This window comes from Neoarius graeffei, chromosome 15 (genome assembly GCF_027579695.1).
Source record: "Neoarius graeffei isolate fNeoGra1 chromosome 15, fNeoGra1.pri, whole genome shotgun sequence".
Taxonomy (NCBI): Eukaryota; Metazoa; Chordata; class Actinopteri; order Siluriformes; family Ariidae; genus Neoarius; species Neoarius graeffei.
The window spans coordinates 73,334,724-73,349,473 of NC_083583.1; the positions used below are offsets into that span (position 1 = coordinate 73,334,724).

General features: G+C 41.9%; 1 protein-coding gene across 2 annotated transcripts in view; it reads left to right on the forward strand.

Moving 5' to 3' along the window:
• The window catches only part of nav2a (neuron navigator 2a), a 229,138-nt gene that overhangs the window by 159,174 nt on the left and 55,214 nt on the right, over positions 1-14,750 (forward strand). For both annotated transcript variants that reach the window (XM_060941848.1, XM_060941847.1), the window contains one exon: positions 12,633-12,716. In XM_060941848.1, coding sequence (XP_060797831.1) covers positions 12,633-12,716 — 84 coding nt within the window. The remainder of the gene's footprint in view (positions 1-12,632; positions 12,717-14,750) is intronic.

Consider the following 14,750-nt stretch of genomic DNA (forward strand, 5'->3'; position numbering starts at 1 on the left):
TGAAGTGATCACGTATGTAGGGCCAGGGGTGCACTTCATTACTGGAAGAAATTGCGTTTTCTGCAGGGTCATCCACCACAGGTTCCTCGGTCTCCTCCATGTCCGCCATCGTCTATGTGAGACTCGCGCGCGCGACAACTGTCCTTCCCGTGATTCATTTCCAGAACGCATTTCCCCTTCTCCGTTTTAGCCTTTTTTTATTTTTTATTTATTTATTTTTTTACTCAGTAACGGTTGTGATGTAAAATGTACCGAAGTACACTACTTAAAAGAAAACATAAGTAAAAGTAAAAGTACACAATTTTAAAATTACTTGAAAAAGTATAAGTACACAAAAAAGCTACTCGAGTACAGTAATGCGAGTAATGTAATTCGTTACTTTCCACCTCTGCTAATATCTTCTATCTCTGTGAAAGAGGTGTCTGTTTGTCTCAGGGAAGGAGGTGTGCTCAATTCCCGACGAATTGATATTTCACTCGTTGAGACCAAGCTCAATGTGTGTGTGTGTGTGTGTGTGTGTGTGTGTGTGTGTGTGTGTGTGTGTGTGTGTGAATTTAAAGACACAATAGGTAGAGCGGTGAAGATTTGGGAGCAGAGTAGAGAGGAAAAAGGATTGAAAAAATATACAGGAATGTGAATCTATAGATGTACAGAGCTAGAAAGAATAGAAGGAGGAGTTTAAAAGTCATCATGAGTCGTTATCATTATTAATGTGTGTCACTGCTGAGCGTGTGCAGAGCAGAAGTACACTCACACACTTAAACTGCATATGAAGCGAAAAAATTATTTCGATGTACTTTAATAAACATACAAAGTTTGAGAAGACAATAACAAAATCTGACATTTTTGAGGCAAAGAAGCACCATGGGTTTACTAAAAAATTGTCCGTTCATAAGTCAAAGCCAAAACGCATCATACAGCACCGCTGTGACATCACGTTGGTTGCAAACTTACGATTACATTTGACTATGGCATCATCATCATCATCATCATCATCATGTTCCCCTTTCTGAAGACTTGGGGTGCGCCCATGTCAATGAGGCGCATAAAGTTCTCTCTGTCCATCATTTGTCGCCTGATCTGCTGGGCATCCATGCCCAACAGCCTTTCGAACCTTGTCCATTTTGAGGACCGCTCGTCAAACAATATCTGCTTTCTGATGTCTGCATTGTCCATCCTGCAGATGTGTGCCAGATATTTCAGTTGATGAGCAATACAGACGGACTCGATTGATTTAGTCCCAGTTATATGGTGCAAATCCACGTTTGAATATTTGAACCTCCACTCCTGTCTCACATCATCACTCATATTACCCACATCCTCATCACTTTGTCGCTTATATCCACCTTTCACCATCTTCCTTAAGAAACCGTTCCAGACCACTTCGATCTTCGCTAATTCTTTTGCAGTCAGCTCCCATGTCTGAACACTGTATAAGAGTCGGGATCTCACGCAGGCAGTGAGGAACTTTACTCTAACGGACAGGTGTATACGATGAGCTGTTAACACATGTTTGAGCTCGTTCCATTTCTCAAAAGCGGATCCGATTCTAGTGCCAAGATTCTGTGTATTGTCGCTTGAGTTTGTGATTGCGTAACCCAGGTATCGGAAATTTCTGACGTTCTTTAATTTGGTTCCCCTGACATCAACAAGGCTCTCTTGGTTCTTGACGGCATCGCTGACATTGAAGGCCATCATCTCTGTTTTCGCGTACAACATTTTCAGTCCAAATCGCGTCAATGTGTTGTCATAAATCTGGAGGATGGTTTGTAGTTCTTCTATTGATTCTGCGAAAATGGCTTGGTCATCTGCATATAGAAGCTCCGATATTATTCTCTCCCCTCTCACTCTAGCGTTTCCCCGGAGTTCCCTTGGTGATACCTCATTAAGAATACAGTATTTGATCTTGAAACCCAAGATCAGTAACCCCCCCCCCCCCCCCCCCCCAAAAAAAAAAGAGGAAGTCAGTGTTGTGTCACTGGAGCATCAGATAATGTTAATTGTACAACCCCGATTCCAAAAAAGTTGGGACAAAGTACAAATTGTAAATAAAAACGGAATGCAATAATTTACAAATCTCAAAAACTGATATTGTATTCACAATAGAACATAGACAACATATCAAATGTTGAAAGTGAGACATTTTGAAATTTCATGCCAAATATTGGCTCATTTGAAATTTCATGACAGCAACACATCTCAAAAAAGTTGGGACAGGGGCAATAAGAGGCTGGAAAAGTTAAAGGTACAAAAAAGGAACAGCTGGAGGACCAAATTGCAACTCATTAGGTCAATTGGCAATAGGTCATTAACATGACTGGGTATAAAAAGAGCATCTTGGAGTGGCAGCGGCTCTCAGAAGTAAAGATGGGAAGAGGATCACCAATCCCCCTAATTCTGCACCGACAAATAGTGGAGCAATATCAGAAAGGAGTTCGAAAGTGTAAAATTGCAAAGACTTTGAACATATCATCATCTACAGTGCATAATATCATCAAAAGATTCAGAGAATCTGGAAGAATCTCTGTGCGTAAGGGTCAAGGCCGGAAAACCATACTGGGTGCCCGTGATCTTCGGGCCCTTAGACGGCACTGCATCACATACAGGCATGCTTCTGTATTGGAAATCACAAAATGGGCTCAGGAATATTTCCAGAGAACATTATCTGTGAACACAATTCACCGTGCCATCCGCCGTCGCCAGCTAAAACTCTATAGTTCAAAGAAGAAGCCGTATCTAAACATGATCCAGAAGCGCAGACGTCTTCTCTGGGACAAGGCTCATTTAAAATGGACTGTGGCAAAGTGGAAAACTGTTCTGTGGTCAGACGAATCAAAATTTGAAGTTCTTTATGGAAATCAGGGACGCCGTGTCATTCGGACTAAAGAGGAGAAGGACGACCCAAGTTGTTATCAGCGCTCAGTTCAGAAGCCTGCATCTCTGATGGTATGTGGTTGCATTAGTGCGTGTGGCATGGGCAGCTTACACATCTGGAAAGACCCCATCAATGCTGAAAGGTATATCCAGGTTCTAGAGCAACATATGCTCCCATCCAGACGACGTCTCTTTCAGGGAAGACCTTGCATTTTCCAACATGACAATGCCAAACCACATACTGCATCAATTACAGCATCATGGCTGCGTAGAAGAAGGGTCCGGGTACTGAACTGGCCAGCCTGCAGTCCAGATCTTTCACCCATAGAAAACATTTGGCGCATCATAAAACGGAAGATACGACAAAAAAGACCTAAGACAGTTGAGCAACTAGAATCCTACATTAGACAAGAATGGGTTAACATTCCTATCCCTAAACTTGAGCAACTTGTCTCCTCAGTCCCCAGACGTTTACAGACTGTTGTAAAGAGAAAAGGGGATGTCTCACAGTGGGAAACATGGCCTTGTCCCAACTTTTTTGAGATGTGTTGTTGTCATGAAATTTAAAATCACCTAATTTTTCTCTTTAAATGATACATTTTCTCAGTTTAAACATTTGATATGTCATCTATGTTCTATTCTGAATAAAATATAGAATTTTGAAACTTCCACATCATTGCATTCCGTTTTTATTTACAATTTGTACTTTGTCCCAACTTTTTTGGAATCGGGGTTGTATGAACACAGTTTATTTCCCCTGGTATTAGGATGCATCAGTTCTTGTCCAATCTGGCTCTGAGACATAACAGAGTCAAATTTGTGTAGCGGCATCGCCTGGACTTTCGTGAACCTCTGAGCAAATACACTGCGCTATGCTCAGCGCATTTCAGTGACAGCTGTTATGAAAGAAGTACAGTATTCTGCCTTGCTTGTTGGTGAAAATAAACTACACGCCATCGTGCAAAAAGGGTCCAGAGACTCCATCACAATATAAACACCAGAAATCGTCAGTGAACACCAAAAAAAAAGACAAGTTTATACACCAAAATGTTATATTTCGTGTCAATAACGAGTGACCAATCTGCATCGCATGATTTATTGTTCTTCCTGTTTGTTCAGGATAGCCTATTTATTATTCATTATGCAACAAAACTAGGGACTGTTACTTTGTAAAGAGTCTCTTCAGTACCACTAAAGGTCAAATGAAAGGCTAGGTTTCATGCTGTTATGCCAGTGGTATAATATAAGAGCTCTTTGTCATATCACAGCAGATCAGTCTATTACAGTCAGACGGACGGCGCTGCATACGACGCACAGTTTGTTTTGCTTTTCCTTTCCTTCAAGGAATTGTTTTACTCATATAATGTGGTTTAAAACTTTCCAAGCCTCAGCTCTTTCATAACGTGATTCTAATGCTGTTTGAGGAAGACCATCAGTATCAGCTTGTTCCTCGATGTTGTTGCCTTGGTCTCGCTCGTCGTTGTCTTCAACATCAGCAAGCGGTTCACCTTTGTACGGTGCATAATAGTCGTTAAAAACTTTGCAGTCTGCTTCTGTTTTGAGCGGTAGAGACTGGTGATTCCCTCCACTCAGAATGGCTAGACATCTTTTTTATCGTTATTAAAAGGCTGACAGTTTACGTTCTACAGACTACCGTAAACAAAGCTTTGTGAAAAACAAGCGATTAGCAACCAGCGTGACGTCAGCAAAGTGCATCCCACAATAGGACTCAGCCCAGTCCTCCAGATATATATATTTTTTTAGATATAGCTGGGGTTTGGGGGCGTCGTGGCTCAGGTGGATAAGGCGCCATACCATAAATCCAGGGACCTGGGTTCGATTCCGACCCGAGGTCATTTCCCAATCCCTCCCCATCTCTCTCTCCCACTCATTTCCTGTCTCTACACTGTCCTATCCAATAAAGGTGAAAAAAGCCCAAAAAAAATCTTAAAAAAAAAAAAGATATAGCTGGGGTTTGTGACTAAAATGTAATTGGGTGGTCTTTTGCTTTTACAGATTCTCCATGTACAAGGGTTTTTTTTTTTGCTTATTGCATAGTAGGTAAAAACGGGAAAAAAATTGCTTCATGTGCACTTTAAAGGGGAACTGAAGGCAAATTTTTTATCATCAAAATTCTATTGATCTCATTTTATTAAATATAGGAATGCATTTCTGATCGCTATTTTGTCGCTGCTATAGCAAGTTATGAGTGTTTGAAATATGCTCTGTAATATATCAGTCCGTATGTCAAAGCGATGGCCGTAAACGAGACTCGTTGAGACCTGTGCGAGACATCGTAGAAGAAGAAGAAACCTTTATTCGTCACATGCACACTTCAAGCACAGTGAGATTCATCCTCTGCATTTAACCCATCTGAAGCAGTGAACACACGCACACGCTCAGAGCAGTGGGCAGCCATATTACAGCGCCGGGGAGCAGTCAGGGGTTCAGTACCTCGCTCAGGGGCACCTCAGCCCAAGGCCGCCCCATGTTAACCTAACTGCATGTCTTTGGATTGTGGGGGAAACCTGAGCAAACCCACGCAGACAAGGGGAGAACATGCAAACTCCACACAGAAAGGCCTTCGCCGGCTGCTGGGCTCGAACCCAGAACCTTCTTGCTGTGAGGCGACCGTGCGAACCACTACACCACCGTGCCGCCCATCGTAGGACGGAAGTAAAACGTACAGTGGAAATCAAAGTGACCAACATCTGCCAACGTTGTCAAAAGACGTGCACACCCTCTTTCGAATGCTGACGTAATCAAGCCGGAAGTTTTCCCTGTGTCCGAAATCGCTCCCTACTCACTATATAGGGCACTATATAGCGGGGACGCCATTTTGTAGTGCTGTCCGAAACCTTAGTGAGGATTATTTACACCCTATATAGTGCACTCAAGGTACAGTGGTGCTTGAAAGTTTGTGAACCCTTTCGAATTTTCTATATTTCTGCATAAATATGACCTAAAACATCATCGGATTTTCACACAAGTCCTAAAGGTAGATAAAGAGAACCCAGTTAAACAAATGAGACAAAAATATTATACTTGGTCATTTATTTATTGAGGAAAATGATCCAATATTACATATCTGTGAGTGGCAAAAGTATGTGAACCTCTAGGATTAGCAGTGAATTTGAAGGTGAAATTAGAGTCAGGTGTTTTCAATCAATGGGATGACAATCAGGTGTGAGTGGGCACCCTGTTTTATTTAAAGAACAGGGATCTATCAAAGTCTGATCTTCACAACACATGTTTGTGGAAGTGTATCATGGCACGAACAAAGGAGATTTCTGAAGACCTCAGAAAAAGTGTTGCTGATGCTCATCAGGCTGGAAAACATTACAAAACCATCTCTAAAGAGTTTGGACTCCACCAATCCACAGACAGACAGACTGTGTACAAATGGAGGAAACTCAAGACCATTGTTACCCTCTCCAGGAGTGGTCGACCAACAAAGATCACTCCAAGAGCAAGGCGTGTAATAGTTGGCGAGGTCACAAAGGACCCCAGGGTAACTTCTAAGCAACTGAAGGCCTCTCTCACATTGGCTAATGTTAATGTTCATGAGTCCACCATCAGAAGAACACTGAACAACAATGTTGTGCATGGCAGGGTTGCAAGGAGAAAGCCACTGCTCTCCACAAAGAACATTGCTGCTTGTCTGCAGTTTGCTAAAGATCACGTGGACAAGCCAGAAGGCTATTGGAAAAATGTTTTGTGGACGGATGAGACCAAAATAGAACTTTTTGGTTTAAATGAGAAGCGTTATGTTTGGAGAAAGGAAAACACTGCATTCCAGCATAAGAACCTTATCCCATCTGTGAAACATGGTGGTGGTAGTATTATGGTTTGGGTCTGTTTTGCTGCATCTGGGCCAGGACGGCTTGCCATCATTGATGGAACAATGAATTCTGAATTATACCAGCGAATTCTAAGGGAAAATGTCAGGACATCTGTCCATGAACTGAATCTCAAGAGAAGGTGGGTCATGCAGCAAGACAATGACCCTAAGCACACAAGTCGTTCTACCAAAGAATGGTTAAAGAAGAATAAAGTTAATGTTTTGGAATGGCCAAGTCAAAGTCCTGACCTTAATCCAATCGAAATGTTGTGGAAGGACCTGAAGTGAGTAGTTCATGTGAGGAAACCCACCAACATCCCAGAGTTGAAGCTGTTCTGTACGGAGGAACGGGCTAAAATTCCTCCAAGCCGGTGTGCAGGACTGATCAACAGTTACCGCAAACGTTTAGTTGCAGTTATCGCTGCACAAGGGGGTCACACCAGATACTGAAAGCAAAGGTTCACATACTTTTGCCACTCACAGATATGTAATATTGGATCATTTTCCTCAATAAATAAATGAGCAAGTATAATATTTCTGTCTCATTTGTTTAACTGGGTTCTCTTTCTCTACTTTTAGGACTTGTGTGAAAATCCGATGATGTTTTCGGTCATATTTATGCAGAAATATAGAAAATTCGAAAGGGTTCACAAACTTTCAAGCACCACTGTATCCCACAATGCATCATTAAAAGTAGTGTACAACGACGGTCACTAACCAAAGCAGCATATCCCATCGTGCATTGCGGTCGCGCTGAAAGAAATCAAATTAAAAGTCTCAAATTTGCTTTAATAAAAAGCAGCGGCAAAGAAGAAAGTGTTCAGCCTTGATTTAAAAAACCTGAAAGCTGCAGGTGCTTTGTATTGATTAATGTGGGAAATACGCTCAGGATAATATGGATTTATCACAAAAATACACGCATGTATTTATTATTTTAAAAACCCACCGGCCGACTGATCTGGCATGTTTTAATTGTGCGACAGTAGTGACGTAAATACCAGCGCGATGGAGTAGTGTCCAACAGCGTTTTTTTTGTTTGTTTTTCATTTAACCAATGGTTGGAAGTCGTATGGAATAATCTCAATCACTGATGAAGCTGGCAAATCTGGAAATTAACCTAAATTGGAATGATATGGCGATCTGGCCACTGTGTAAACAGTTTTCAAAATGGCGGTGCTGACACTTCACGTTTGAAGTCTCGCACAAGTCTCGTGAAGATCGCGTGGATAAGCGACGCCTGCCGTGGACCAAACGAACTACATTCAACACGGCTAAAAACCGAAAAGGCGGATAAGTGTAATATACGAGTCACGATATAAGTTTAATAAAACCGAAAACGTAATTGAATAACACGTTAATTAAGAAATAAAGCAAGTTTAAAAATGACTTCAGTTCCCCTTTAACTCTTTACCCCTTAAAGGAACAGTCCACCGTACTTCCATAATGAAATATGCTCTTATCTGAATTGAGACGAGCTGCTCCGTACCTCTCCGAGCTTTGCGCGACCTCCCAGTCAGTCAGACGCAGTCAGACGCGCTGTCACTCCTGTTAGCAATGTAGCTAGGCTCAGTATGGCCAATGGTATTTTTTGGGGCTGTAGTTAGATGCGACCAAACTCTTCCACGTTTTTCCTGTTTACATAGGTTTATATGACCAGTGATATGAAACAAGTTCAGTTACACAAATTGAAACGTAGAGATTTTCTATGCTATGGAAAGTCCGCACTATAATGACAGGCGTACTAACACCTTCTGCTCGCTTCGGCAGCACATTGATATGGAGCTCAGATATCAATGCGCTGCCGAAGCGCGCAGAAGGTGTTAGTACGCCTGTCATTATAGTGCGGAAGACTTTGGTTGCATCTAACTACAGCCCCAAAAAATACCATTGGCCATACTGAGCCTAGCTACATTGCTAACAGGAGTGACAGCGCGTCTGACTGCGTCTGACTGACTGGGAGGTCGCGCAAAGCTCGGAGAGGTACGGAGCAGCTCGTCTCAATTCAGATAAGAGCATATTTCATTATGGAAGTACGGTGGACTGTTCCTTTAAACTGCATATTCTGGACCAATTTCATTTTTTTTTTTATATGACAGTATGTCCCTTTACACACTCATCCAGAAGGGTAATTTTGCACAAGGCCATCTGTCTACAGCAGAAAAAAATAAAATGCGTCTGGAAAAATCCCAAGGGAGTCTGGAGCCAGATTCGTGACGTTGCGTGCGGAAGCGCCAGCACAAGCTTGCACAGTTTCAGTGCACAGCCTGTGTAGATCGAGTGCTCCCATTTCTCTCTCACTGTCCGGTCTTTTGGGAAACGATGAGGACTAATCCCATCATGATTGGTGTTGCTACACCCTCCTACGATACATCTGTTAACCATTTTAATAATTACGCGATAACGTTGAAGAAATTTGCAGAAAACCACCAGGTCGTTTTCTCATAAACAAACCAGCGCTGATGTAGGATTCAGAGGGAGGCGTCCCGCATGCGACGTCACAAAAATCAATGTTTGCCGGGAAATCCAAATGGCAAGAGGCGGACCAATTCGCCTCAAATGGCTTGATTTCAACTGAATTTTTCTGATATTGTGCAAGGTAAAAAAATTGCACAAAATGCAAAATGTGACAGATATTTGACCAAAGTTTAATATAAAATAGGAGAATTACATTGATCTTGCTCTTGAATTTACCCGTGATATGCGCTTTAAAGCAGTTGCTACAGCCACCCTTCTATATGTATAGAGGATGTGCAGTCACGTGACCCGTCCGCGTTTACTCCGCCATATTGGACGGCTTCAGGATTATTTTCCTTGCGCGAGCGTAATGGATCCAGGGAGTAATCCCCAAGAAAATTCGGAAAATACCCCATCTACATCGCGTGATAACTTGTCTAAGTTTGTTCAGCATCTTGAAGGTGTCGTGAGGCAGCGTTACGTGGAAAAGCATTCCAGGTTGGGGATTGCAGATCCGTACAACTTGCCGCAATCCTTGTTCAGGGAAATTCGGAGCTGCGGTGCCGGCGATTTGCCCGATCTGGCCTACCACGACATTTACAATTTTCTCGTTAATCGTGAATCGTGTTACACTGGCAAAGCCCTCAAAGCTTACAAGAGCCTGGAAGCTTATAAATATTTTGTTGCGGGATGGGCATCCCGACTATACCTCTGGAAGGTTCCGAAGAAGAATGTCTACTTGATAACCTCACGGGTAAGTGGCATTAAGACGTTTATCATAAAGAGACTATGCAGGACGTTTTATCGTAAGAATGTTCGAAATCTAAACTCAGTTCCAGATAATGACAGGGTTGTAAATATGTATGTTTTTGTCTGAAAAAAAAATCACAAATCACCGCTATCTTTATCTGTGCAGAATTATTATTCAATATCAGATATAAATGTATAGGGGTCACAGATATGTCCAGCTTCTATATTCAAACAAATAAAAAAAAATGTTCTTGCACCTCTATGTGCCTAAAATAACATACATATCCTTTTTCAGTACTTTACACAATCTGATAGGAAGAACTTTATAAACAAGTTATGCATTTGTATACATATTTTATTAAGAACATTAATATTACACGTCCATGTGAAAACCAGTTATATTTTTTTGATCACAACTTAGTGATAGGTGGTGTAGTATAGAGGATTTGCACGTGACGTCACGTGATATTTGTTTATCCGACATTTTGGACGGCAAGATCACGCATAGAACTTAGACGGACCCGTTCTAATTATCAAGTGTGTGGGAGTAGGTCTTTCGAGAATGGTTATATCTTGTTCAGCATTTGGTTGTACCAATAGACAGGGCCAAAAGGAGGGCCTGTCATTTTATAGATTCCCCGCAGACGAGGAGAGACGCGCAAAATGGGTGTCCGCTGTGCGAAGAGAAAACTGGTACCCCAGTTCTACCAGCCGAATTTGTAGTGAACACTTCATATCAGGTAGGTGTAATCTTCTAATTCAATACTCCTAGTACATCTGTTAAGTTGATTTTCGGATTGAATGATAACTGCATACTTAGAAACTAGACAGTCTCTAACGTTTAAAATGGCTATGCCTAGCCCTACTACCCTGGCCTAGTCTATGACAATGTTTCATCTTTTTGGCTCATATATGCCTTTGAAAGGCCAATCCATAGTAGGGATGGCGAAAACTAAAAAAAAAAAATCTTGACCAACCACCGAGCCTCATTAGCCGGTTAAAGTCGGTTAACCTATGAGTTTAAACAGGGATGCAAACGGCGGATGCCGTTTCACGGCTGAAATGCGCAGATCCAATTTTTTTCTTTAGGGGGGCGTTGGAGTGTCTGAACAATTTTATCAGAGTAAATTCTGTATTAAAATTACTAAATAAGCGATAAAACGTCCTGCATAGTCTCTTTATGATAAACGTCTTAATGCCACTTACCCGTGAGGTTATCAAGTAGACATTCTTCTTCGGAACCTTCCAGAGGTATAGTTGGGATACCCATCCCGCAACAAAATATTTATAAGCTTCCAGGCTCTTGTAAGCTTTGAGGGCTTTGCCAGTGTAACACGATTCACGATTGACGAGAAAATTGTAAATGTCGTGGTAGGCCAGATCGGGCAAATCGCCAGCACCGCAGCTCCGAATTTCCCTGAACAAGGATTGCGGCAAGTTATACGGATCTGCAATCCCCAACCTGGAACACTTTTCCACGTAACGCTGCCTCACGTCACCTTCAAGATGCTGAACAAACTTAGACAAGTAATCGCGCGATGTAGATGGGGTATTTTCCGAATTTTCTTGGGGATTACTCCCTGGATCCATTACGCTCGCGCAAGGTAAACAATCCTGAAGCCGTCCAATATGGCGGAGTAGGCGGAGTAAACATGGACGGGTCACATGACTGCACATCCTCAATAATACAATTATACAGCAAGTTCTAACTAATATGGAAAGAACTGGAGTACCAGTTTTCTCTTCGCACAGCGGACACCCATTTTGTGCGTCTCTCCGCGTCTGTGGGGAATCTATAAAATGACAGGCCCTCCTTTTGGCCCTGTCTATTGGTACAACCAAATGCTGAACAAGATATAACCATTCTCGAAAGATCTACTCCCACACACTTGATATTTAGAACGGGTTCGTCTAAGTTCTATGCGCGGCCATGCCGTCCAAGATGGCAGATAAACAAATATCACGTGACCTCGTGACGTCACGCGCACGCTCTCTATATACTGTTCACCCTTAGAACATATTTACAAGAAAAAAAGTCTAAAGACAAGGTTTTAGACAAGGCGTCGTATGCCGTCATAATGGGATATACACGGGGTCGTCATATGTTGTCATTAAGGGGTAAAGAGTTAAGCTTCTCTGCATGTTTGAGTCAGTGCTCCACATGTGCACATAGCTTTATGTGTGCAAAATACCAACACTTCACACTCTGTTCATAAACATGCTCGCTAACGCTGTTCTGCGCACTCAGATCAGCTGCCCTCAAGCTTTCTGTTAAAGATCCTGATTAAATTCCATCATGGAGAGACGGGGAGAGCGATAGAAAAGGGCAGGTAACCTTGAGACTCCCTGTTCCTCAGTGAAGGCCTGTGAGATGTCATTGCTTTGTCTGTGAATTATTTCTCACAGAGGCTGTGGCTCTCACATTGGTGAAATGAGACCCAGTCACAAGGCGTAATCTCACACTGTTTTGCCTCTCTGAGATATAAAAGTGGTGGTGGATCAGGACAAAGTGCTAAGAGAGGAGGGAAACGCCTCACCATCATCAGTCTTCTATGGATGTGTCCCAAATCTCATACCATGCTCACTATGTAGGCCACATAAACACCATCACATCATCTAAGACACAGCGATGAACATGCAGGTAGTGAAGCAAATCCAGTAATCCTAAACCTGTGTATGATTCTGGTGTGTGTGTGTGTGTGTGTGTGTGCAGGCCCACCTGGTAGCAGCATTTGAGCAAAGTCTGGCCAACATGACTATCAGACTGAAGAGTCTCACTATGACAGCAGACCAGAAGGTAAAGCGATGCACGTTTGATATTATTTGTGAAACCTGGCAATGCGGCTCCCAAAAAAATGACCAAGTTTATTAACGCGATACGAATATTTACTTCATGCAAAGATTCTAAACCCTGCCTTATTGAGCTCTAAAATAAAGCTATTTTCTACCACATTTCTGTACAAATAAAATACATTTGCTTTCCTTTATTGAGCTGCTGCTCCATATACAGCACCTGTGGCTCATGTAGAACATGCGTTATTAAAGGACCTGCACATTTCTGCTGACTCTCCACAAAATAACCATTTAAGTCATTTTAAAAGAAAACCCATTTTTAAAATACAGTTATGAAGATAGATTATGATATAAACTAATGATTCATGTGAAAATAAGGAGCTCACACAACTAAGATATCCATCTCCGAAAGTCACGTTTCTATGCAGAATGGACGATTTCATGGAGGCCGCCATTGAAAATATTTTAACCAATCAGAAAAATCCCCCCGATCGTTTCCGGCAATGCTCTGACGTCATTTGGGTGCAAGACACAGAAGCGCCGCATAGCGAGTAAGACTTGAAGCTGCCCCTGGCTGCAGATTATTTCATTAAAAGTTTATATGAAAAAAATTGAAGTTCCATTTCTCTAACAAAAAAGTGGAGGGGGAAAGATAATGCTGATGTCACTGATAAACAGCGAGGGAAGAGTGAACAGCTGATTTACTCCTATGTGACCGAATGACGGAGGTAACTTTTCATATTTACAGTGCTTAACAAATTTATTAGACCACCACCTGATTTAAGGTTTATGCCACAGCAACCATAAATATACAGTGGTGCTTGAAAGTTTGTGAACGCTTTAGAATTTTCTATATTTCTGCATAAATATGACCTAAAACATCATCAGATTTTCACACAAGTCCGAAAGGTAGATAAAGAGAACCCAGTTAAACAAATGAGACAAAAATATTATACTTGGTCATTTATTTATTGAGGAAAATGACCAATATTACATATCTGTGAGTGGCAAAAGTATGTGAACCTCTAGGATTAGCAGTTAATTTGAAGGTGAAATTAGAGTCAGGTGTTTTCAATCAATGGGATGACAATCAGGTGTGAGTGGGCACCCTGTTTTATTTAAAGAACAGGGATCTATCAAAGTCTGATCTTCACAACACACGCTTGTGGAAGTGTATCATGACATGAACAAAGGATATTTCTGAGGACCTCAGAAAAAGCATTGCTGATGCTCATCAGGCTGGAAAAGGTCACAAAACCATCTCTAAAGAGTTTGGACTCCACCAATCCACAGTCAGACAGACTGTGTACAAATGGAGGAAATTTGAGACCATTGTTACTCTCCCCAGGAGTGGTCAACCAACAAAGATCACTCCATGACAAGGTGTGTAATAGTCGACGAGGTCACAAAGGACCCCAGGGTAACTTCTAAGCAACTGAAGGCCTCTCTCACATTGGCTAATGTTAATGTTCATGAGTCCACCATCAGGAGAACACTGAACAACAATGGTGTGCATGGCAGGGTTGCAAGGAGAAAGCCACTGCTCTCCAAAAAGAACATTGCTGCTCATCTGCAGTTTGCTAAAGATCACGTGGACAAGCCAGAAGGCTATTGGAAAAATGTTTTGTGGATGGATGAGACCAAAATAGAACTTTTTGGTTTAAATGAGAAGCGTTATGTTTGGAGAAAGGAAAACACTGCATTCCAGCATAAGAACCTTATCCCATCTGTGAAACATGGTGGTGGTAGTATCATGGTTTGGGCCTGTTTTGCTGCATCTGGGCCAGGACGGCTTGCCATCATTGATGGAACAATGAATTGTGAATTATACCAGCAAATTCTAAAGGAAAATGTCAGGACATCTGTCCATGAACTGAATCTCAAGAGAAGGTGGGTCATGCAGCAAGACAACAACCCTAAGCACACAAGTCGTTCTACCAAAGAATGGTTAAAGAAGAATAAAGTGAATGTTTTGGAATGGCCAAGTCAAAGTCCTGACCTTAATCCAATGGAAATGTTGTGGAAGGACCTGAAGCGA